This window comes from Vidua macroura, chromosome 22 (genome assembly GCF_024509145.1).
Source record: "Vidua macroura isolate BioBank_ID:100142 chromosome 22, ASM2450914v1, whole genome shotgun sequence".
In the NCBI taxonomy this organism is placed as follows: domain Eukaryota; kingdom Metazoa; phylum Chordata; class Aves; order Passeriformes; family Viduidae; genus Vidua; species Vidua macroura.
The window spans coordinates 1905001-1913801 of record NC_071592.1 but is presented as its reverse complement, the minus strand read 5'-3'; the positions used below and the strand labels follow the sequence as shown (position 1 = coordinate 1913801).

The 8801-nt window shown below is 42.3% G+C and overlaps 1 protein-coding gene across 1 annotated transcript in view; it reads left to right on the top strand.

Moving 5' to 3' along the window:
• The first annotated feature begins 226 nt into the window (after positions 1–226).
• Positions 227–8801, top strand: part of SIK2 (salt inducible kinase 2) — a 34484-nt gene continuing 25909 nt past the window's right edge. The window contains 3 exon segments of the mRNA XM_053997048.1: positions 227–422; positions 6104–6220; positions 7165–7228. Coding sequence (XP_053853023.1) covers positions 273–422; positions 6104–6220; positions 7165–7228 — 331 coding nt within the window. The 5' untranslated portion in view covers positions 227–272.

Genomic DNA, 8801 nt, shown 5'->3' with positions numbered 1-8801 from the left:
GGGTTGGTGACACCGTCACTGTCCCGGCGGTGCCACTCTGTCCCCCCGGGGTTGGTGACACCGTCGCTGTCCCGGCGGTGCCGCGCCGTCCCCGTGCCGGCGGCGCCGGCGGTGGCCCGGGGCGGGCCGTGGCAGCCCGGTTGCCATGGCGAGGCCCCGCCCGCGGTGACGCGCGCGGTGACGCCGGTCGGTGGCGGAGGGGGCGGCGCGGCCCCGGGGGCGCCGCGCGGAGCCCGGAGCCGGAGCCGCCGCCGCCGCCCCCCGAGCCCAGCATGGTGATGGCCGAGCCCCGGCGGCCCCCGGCGCTGCTGCCCCGCGGGCTCGGGCCCGTCCGCGTCGGCTTCTACGACATCGAGGGCACGCTGGGCAAGGGCAACTTCGCGGTGGTGAAGCTGGCGCGGCACCGCATCACCCGCAGCGAGGTGGGCACGGCGCGGGGGGCGCGGCGGGGGCTGCGCGGGGCTCCCGAGCTCCGCTCCGCGCCGCTTTTGTCCCTTCCGGCACCTCCCGCGGGGACGCGGCTCGGCGCGGAGCGCCGGCTCGGAGCCCCGGCCGCTGGGGTGGGGTGGTGGTGGTGGTGGTGGTGGTGGTGGTGGAGGGGGGGGTCGTTCTGCCGCTCGCATCCTCCTGGGAAGGGCAGGAGAACGCTTCCGAGGCCGCGGGGGGATGTCCGAGGATGTCACCCGCAGGATGTCACCCCCCCCCCCCCCCCCACGGCGCCCCGGGGTGCCACCCGAAAGATGCCACCCCCAGGATGTCACCCCCAGGGTGGTGGCATCACCCCCGGGGTGGTGGCATCACTGCCGGGATGGCACCCCAAGGATGCTCCGGCAGCACTTTCTGCTCCCTCTCAGCCCTTGTGCTGTGCCTGCCGCCGTGCCCTGGATATTTTCGGGTTTCCTGACCTGGGCAATGCTGGGTTATCTGTTCCAGCAGAGGAACTCGTGTGTGTGTGCGTGTGTGTGCGTGTGTGTGTGTGTGCTGAATTCTTCACGGCATCCTGCAAGTTCACGAAATCCAACCATTTTTAGCCTCTTTGTTCAACCGCCCCCGTGTATTACCCGGTGATTATTGTTAATACCTGGTGCTTTACCTGAAACAAAAATGATTGTCAGTCTGCCTGGCTAAAAATGTAGTCGTGTTCACTTTAAAAAAAAAAAAAAAAAAAAAAAAAAAAAGAGGTATTTGATGAGAGTAATGGCTCTGAAGGATCAGCTTCCTCTTCTGCGTTGTTTTAGGTAGTTTTAGTTGCTACACCTAGAGGTGAGCTTTTTGTAAGGCTCTGTCTCTTCTGGTGGCTTTCATTGTTGACTGAAGAAGAGGTTCCTGCGCTGCTCTGTCCCTGAGCAAAGCCATTCAAACGCTGTCCGAAGGGTGCTGTGGGCTTGGGGGGAAAATCACCCCTTCGGGAATGGGAACATGCCCTGAAAGCTGCGGCTCAGCCGAGGACAGCAAACCCCTGGTGCTAACAGGGCTCCGGCCACGCCGTGATTGATGAGCTCTGCGTGGCAGGGACTGACAGAAAGTTCTCCTCTTGCCTCAGTTCTCAAGTTCATCATAAACTCGGTTCTTTCTGAGCCCTTCCTTGCTCCCGCTGAAGAGCCAAGCAGTGCCAGCGTTCCCTTTCCAACTTTGGTGCCATGTGCCAGAATTGCAAATGCTCCACTTGAAGATACTCACTTGTCATTGCTCTTCAGCCCTCGTTTCTTTGGCAGGCTTTGTGATGGAGATGAAAACTTTAATCTTGGTTTTTATTGCCGTTTTTGAAAGCATGTTTGTTTAGCATTGTTGGAAATCACAAAGGTTACAGAAAGCACAGAGCTTAAAAGCTCCCTGATTCCTGGATGATTCTTTCATCTGTGTCCTAAGGAACTGCTGAATTCTCTTAGTCTTGATTTTTTTTTTTTTTTTTAACCAGCTTTTCTGTCCGGCCTGCAGCCTTTTTATCTTCCCTGGGATTTTTACAGCAAATTGTCCTGGGTTTTTTTTTTTTTTTGTCAAGGTCTTTGATTTTTTGAGTCAGCTCTGACTTCTGCAGTGAGAGGTGCAAGAGTGTTTTTCTGGAACTGAATTGCTGAGCTGGTTGCTGGAAGTATTTACACAATCTTTGAGGAAGGGGAACCCTGTTAAGATGACTTCTGGTGATGTCAGAGGAAATTAATTCCAGCCAAATACTCTTTGGAATAAGCACTTCAGTTTGGAGCAGCTCACCTGATTGCTGGACCCCTGAGCACAAGAGTGGAAATCCTGCTTGTTAGTGACTCCAGACTGAAGGGTTTTCATACTTCAAGTTTTTTCTGAACTCTTGCTTAAGTTCCAGTGGAAGAATATTCAGCTTTTAGGTCCTGGAAGGGCTGTGCTGGTGCACCCTCAGCTCTGTGCTACAGGAGGATGCTGTGAAGCTGCTGAGACTTGCTCAAAAAATCTATTTTAAAAGGACTCCTTGTCAAAGTTTCTCCTGAATCTTCTGGTTCCAACCCTTTAGATTCAGAACTTGTTTGTTGTTGGGCTTTTCTAGCACTGGCATTTTGAAATTGTGTTTTATATGACTTTGACCTTTAAAATATTTGGGTTTTTTTTTTTTTTTTTTAAACACAACCCTGCCTAGCCAATAACCATCAAATTAAAAAAGATGGGCTCTTATTACCTTGAATGCAGCACTTATGGATTGTGTACAATCCATCCTTTTTATGGAAAGACTGCAGGTGAGAAGATAAAATTGTTGCCATAAATTGTTAGCAGAGGTGGGACTGAAATGAAAACATGAAGCAGGAGAACAACACGGGGTGTGTGCAAACAAAATCAGAAATCATCATTTCAATTCATGCAAGTTCGAAACAACCATACAGAAGTGGGAAAGTCGGGGAAAGTGGGGGGGGATTAGATATTAGGAGATAAAGATATCAGGAATAAATAAATTAAATAAGGATATGTAGGAATAGAGGTGCTGCCTGACCCTTTTTACGGCCAGTCCACCCAGGGGGGGCTGAGCCCGACCTTTGCTTGGCTTGTTTGGGTGTTTGGTGCCATTTGAGTGGAGGCCACGTGGCTTTTTCCTGCCACGCTCCTTTCTTTATCCTGCTGCCCAGAAATCCTGTGATCCCAGGGCAGCTCCTGCTAATGAGGCGTGGAAATGAGCAGAGATTTTCCTGGGGAGGAGGAGAGGAGGGAACAGGAGTAATTAACTGGAAGCGTAAAAAGTTGGAGGAGACTGGAGATTTGCTTCTGCTGAAATGGGATGGGAGTGGGATAAGGAAAAGGTTTGGAATGTAGGGAATAGGGGAAAGGTTTGGAGTAGGGGAAGGTGCTGCTTGGAAAAAGCAGGAATTTGGGAACCCACCCCTAAACCCCTTAATTAACCCCTAAGGATTAATCCCCTGCAGAGGAACTCTGCTCACGGCTCCCCAGGGGAAAATAAAACCTGGCTCTCCCTGTGGCTCGCAGATGTGCTTTCACCTGGCTGCTGTCACAGGGGATTTGTGTTTTTCCTTGGACAAAAGTATGGAAAATGCCCCTGCAGCCCCTGATTTGATCTGTGGCACCAGTTCAGGTGTGCTCAGGTATTTGTAAAGTGAGTAACTCCAGCAGAGACAGCGGCCCCCTGTGCTGCACAACAAAATACGGAGTTTTTCCAGACTGCAGAAGTTGTGTTTGTTAGTTTTAATGCATTTTATCTATTTTAAGAATGTACTGGGTTAACAAATCTGAATTTCTGTAACCTGCAGGGACAAAGCTCTGTTTGAATGTGAACTTGTAGCAGGAGGTTGTGTTGTGGTTTTGGTTTTTTTTTTTTTTTTCTTTTGTTTGGGTGCTTGCTTTTTGCCTTTGTTTTTCCTTTCAAGAATTAAATGAATAAAACAAAAACAATGAAAACTGACAGTTGGAGTAGCTGAGGAGCAGAAGCAGAAGAACTTTCATCTTTTCTTGACAAGCATTTCGTCCTCACTCCTTGGCAGTTGCAATTCCCAGATGTCAGGGGAGGATTGAGCAAACTCCAATTCCCTGGGCCTTCAGTGGGAGAAGGGAAGGAAATAAGTGCAGTTCCTTGGGCTTTAAACTGAGAAGAAACCATGAAATCTGCAAAGGTATCTTGGAATGTAACTCCTTAAGCAGCAAAATCTGGTGACAGGGGGATGTCAGGGATTCCCTTTTGGTTTTCCTTGTCAGGTGAAGGATGTGCTGACGTTATATATTGAAATTTGGGGTGGTTTTTTGTTGTTGTTGTTGTTGTTTCTTTCAAGCTGTTGCCAGTAGTTTTTGGCAAGCTGCACGTGTTTAGGAACAAAACACACTTTTCAGATAGGAAACTGCTCCGTGGCTTGAAGGAGCTTCTCCACCTCTAAGAATTACATCCCTTTTCCTGTCATCAAGAGACAGCTGAGCTCATGGACAAAAAGGAGCTGCTGAATTCCCTGTTCCTGCTCACATCCCTTGGGAAGACTTTGCTGGATTTTAAGTATTTTCAAGTGGTTCTTCTGTAAAATCTTCCCTGGTCCTGGCAAGATGAAGATGCAGAACGAGCTGAGGTATTAAATCTGCATTTGAGTGGAGGAGCTGCTGCTCTCCTGTGGTACATACATTTCATGGACATATTTCATGCGCACTTGATGTTGCACATTTTCCTGGGAGTTGGGGAAACGCTAGGGACTTTGAAAGAAGGAAAATCAGAGTGTGCTGAAGTCAATAAATAGTTAATTGTGAACTCAGGTGGGCCCATAATCAGTGTTAGAGCAGATAATGAGGTTCACCCCCCGTGGGTTTCTGTCTCCTGTGCAGCAGCTCTCCCCTGTTCAGTAGTTTGTGAAATTCTGCTATAATTGGAATATCAGTGGGACTTACATTGTTTGCTCCTGCTCCAGCATTACTAAAGTGACATTCAGGGTGAATAAACACCATTTATAGATTCAGCACTCTTTAGCATTTTTACCCTTTGCAGGGGCTGCATTTTCACTTTCTTCTTGGTTCCAATTTTAAATGTCCTCTGCTGGAGCTTTTTAGTCCCCTCAGCATCTGGAGTTATCTTCCCTTTGCATTTATTGGCTAAAAAACAAGGTCAGCAGGGCCAGGATGTGTTTTGTGAACCAACTGAGACGCGTTTCCAAGGTTTGACTGATAAATTCATCTGCAGAGTTTTTTTCTCTGAAGGGATGAACTGCAGATACCCTTTTATAACAGCGTAGGAATTAATTAAACACGCCACAGCTGCAGCCGCGTGGAGCCTCCAGGTTTGGACTGTCTGTGTGGAGCCAACAGTTTCTCTCTTAAAACATCCTTTTGTGGGACTCAGATTTGTCACCTCGACTCCAGAAATGGGCACCACTGAGCTTTTTGAGGAGGTTTTGCTCACTGCAAATTGCTGAGTGAAGAGCACCTGGAGCACTGGCCTCCCTCACCTGTTCTGTGCCTTCCATTCTATGGAAAACCTGGGGTTTTTTTGGTTTTTTTCCATGGAAAACCTGCTTTTTCTCATAGAAAACCTACTTTTACTCATGGAAAACCTGCTTTTTCTCATAGAAAACCTACTTTTACTCATGGAAAACCTGCTTTTTCTCATAGAAAACCTACTTTTACTCATGGAAAACCCTGCTTTTTCTCATGGAAAACCTACTTTTACTCATGGAAACCCTGCTTTTTCTCATAGAAAACCTACTTTTACTCATGGAAAACCTGCTTTTTCTCATAGAAAACCTACTTTTACTCATGGAAAACCCTGCTTTTTCTCATAGAAAGCCTACTTTTACTCATGGAAAACCTGCTTTTTCTCATGGAAAACCTACTTTTACTCATGGAAAACCCTGCTTTTTCTCATCGAAAACCTACTTTTACTCATGGAAAAACCTGCTTTTTCTCCTGGAAAACCAGCATTTCCTCACGTGCTGATGTGGGTGAGAGCCCTGCAGCCCCTTAGAGGGACCCCAGACACTTTCAGTGCTGCCCTGCTGTATTTTTTTTTTTTTTTTTTTTTGGCTGGGATTTGTATTTCAGCGCTCCCCAGAAAGCCTCCACTTACCTGGGGCTGCATTATTCCCTTTCTAATGAGGGTCAGCTCACCAGGAGCACCTTGGGGGAGTTTTTAAACCTCATTTTTGCTGTTGGTCTGCAGGTGGCAATAAAAATCATTGACAAATCTCAGCTGGATGCTGTGAATCTGGAGAAGATCTACAGGGAGGTGCAGATAATGAAGATGCTCGACCACCCACACATCATAAAACTCTACCAGGTAGGTTTAGAGGGGCTTTTCCCCTTTTTTTTTTCCCCCCTTTTTCCCCCCCTCTCTTAGTTCTGCTAAACAAAAATGAAGATCCCAGTTAACGACCAGTTCAGCTGTAAATTAATTTGATGCAAAAGAAGCTGGCCTTTAAAATATTAAAAAAAAAAAAAAAAAAAAATGGTCTTGAATTTAACGGTCTATTTAAAAGATAAAACTGGTCTTTAAAATATTGATGGAGCTTAAGGAGTTAAATTTGCAACTGCCTTGATAATATCTCCCCTCAGTTCCTTTCTGAATGAATCCACCACACAAAAGTGGCAGAGGAGAGACTGAGAATATTTAAATGAAGCCTTGACGGGAGGGTGATGGTTGGGTGGTGCTCACTCCTCCAGTGACTGGTTAAAAATGCGTTTGATAAATGAGTTTATTTTTAAAAAAAAAGCCTTCAAATTGTCTCCCCGGTTTGCTTTAGATTTGTGAGCAGCCTCTTGGGACTTTCAGGCCAGTCAATAAATGAAATGCAAACTCAAATTCACAGAGCTCTTGCCCACGGACAAGTTCAGCTGATGCTGAAATGTTTCTCTGAGGTTACTGAAAATAAACCCAGAATAAGTTGGAATTGTTGTCCTGAAATCTGAAATGGCTTTTTGAAGTGGAGGATTTTTCCCCTCTCAGTGGAGGATTTTTCCCTCTCAGTGGAGGATTTTTCCCCTCTCAGTGGAGGATTTTTCCCTCTCAATGGAGGATTTTTCCCTCTCAGTGGAGGATTTTCCCCTCTCAGTGAAGCTCTTGATCAGTTTGTTTGGAAGACTTGTGACAACTCCACGTGTGAGGCAGAACTTTCACAGCTTTAGCAGCATAAAAATAAAGATCCTTTCGGGTGGTTTTTTTTGGTTTTTTTTTCTTTTTTTGCTCTTCCCACAAGCTCTCATTTCTCACTGCTGCATCCACAGGTGATGGAGACCAAAAGCATGCTGTACCTGGTGACAGAATTTGCCAAAAACGGGGAGATTTTCGGTAAGCAGGAGAATATTTCCATGTTGAGCTTTTCCACGCTCGCCTGGTGTCCGTGCAAATGAGGATGGTTTGGGTCTGATATCAGATTTCCTGGGCAGCTGCAGAGCTGAAAACCTGTCAGGTGTAAATTTGATTTCCTCTCTCTCAGTTGGTTTCCACTGCCTCTTGTGCTTTTGCTGGGCTTTGTCTTGGGACAAAAATCCTGCTCCTGTGGCTCTGAATTTAAAATCACTTTTGGCTTCTATCTTATTATAATAAAGATCTAAAAACTATCTCAAAAAAAAGAAAAAAAAATATATATACACACTATATATATATATATATATATATATATATATATATATATATATATATATAATATAATATTATATTATATTATATTATATTATATTATATTATATTATATTATATTATATCATATCATATTATATTATATTATATATATAGTATTATATATATATTATATAATAGTATATATATTAGTATAATAGTATAGTATATATTATTATATTATATTATATTACATATACTATATATATATAGTATACTATATATATAATTTTATATAGTTTTAAATATATATTTTTATTTGTATATTTATTTTATATTTTAAATATATATATTATATATAATAGAATGACTATATGTAGTATATAAATATATATATAATATATAAATCATCTATAAAAATATATTGTGTATATATTGTATATAATAGATATACAATAAATATAATCTTAAATAATTGCATAATTATGCTAAAATCAAAGATTTTGTTAAAAATTTTAACTATTAAAATTAATATTTTAATTAATTTTAATTAATATTAATTAAATAAATTACATAAATAAAATAAATAAAATTTTAATTATTAAAACCTTTACATTCGTATTCATTTTTATTCTATTATTACACAATTAAAATACATATAATTTTAGCATATTTTTATCTCTATTTAACATACAATAATTTTTTTTTAAAACCCCCCAGCCCTGCTGTAGGAAGGTGTAGGCAGAGGGTGACACCAGGCTGAGATCCCAGTGGGAAGCCCTGAGCCTTCCTGGCAGAGGTGCTTTGCTGTTTATTATTATTATTATTATTATTATTATTATTATTATTATTATTATTATTATTATATTATATTTTTATTATTTTATTTTATTATTATTTTATTATTATTATTGTTGTTTTTGTAATATTACTATTACTATTAATAGTAATAGTAACAATTATAATTACAATTATAATAATATAACAATTATAATAATAAATTACTATTAATAGTAATAGTAATATATTATTATTAATATTATAATTATTACCTATTATATATAATATATTATAATATATTATATATTATTATTAATAATAATAATAATAATCTGCTCAATGCACAACCCCTGCTGCTCCAGGGACAGGAGTGATCCCAGAATTAATGAAATAATAATAATAATAATAATAATAATAATAATAATAATAATAATAATAATAATAACAATCTGGTTAATGCACAACCCCTGCTGCTCCAGGAGGGAGGACAGGGCTAATCCCAGAATAAATAATAAACAATAAA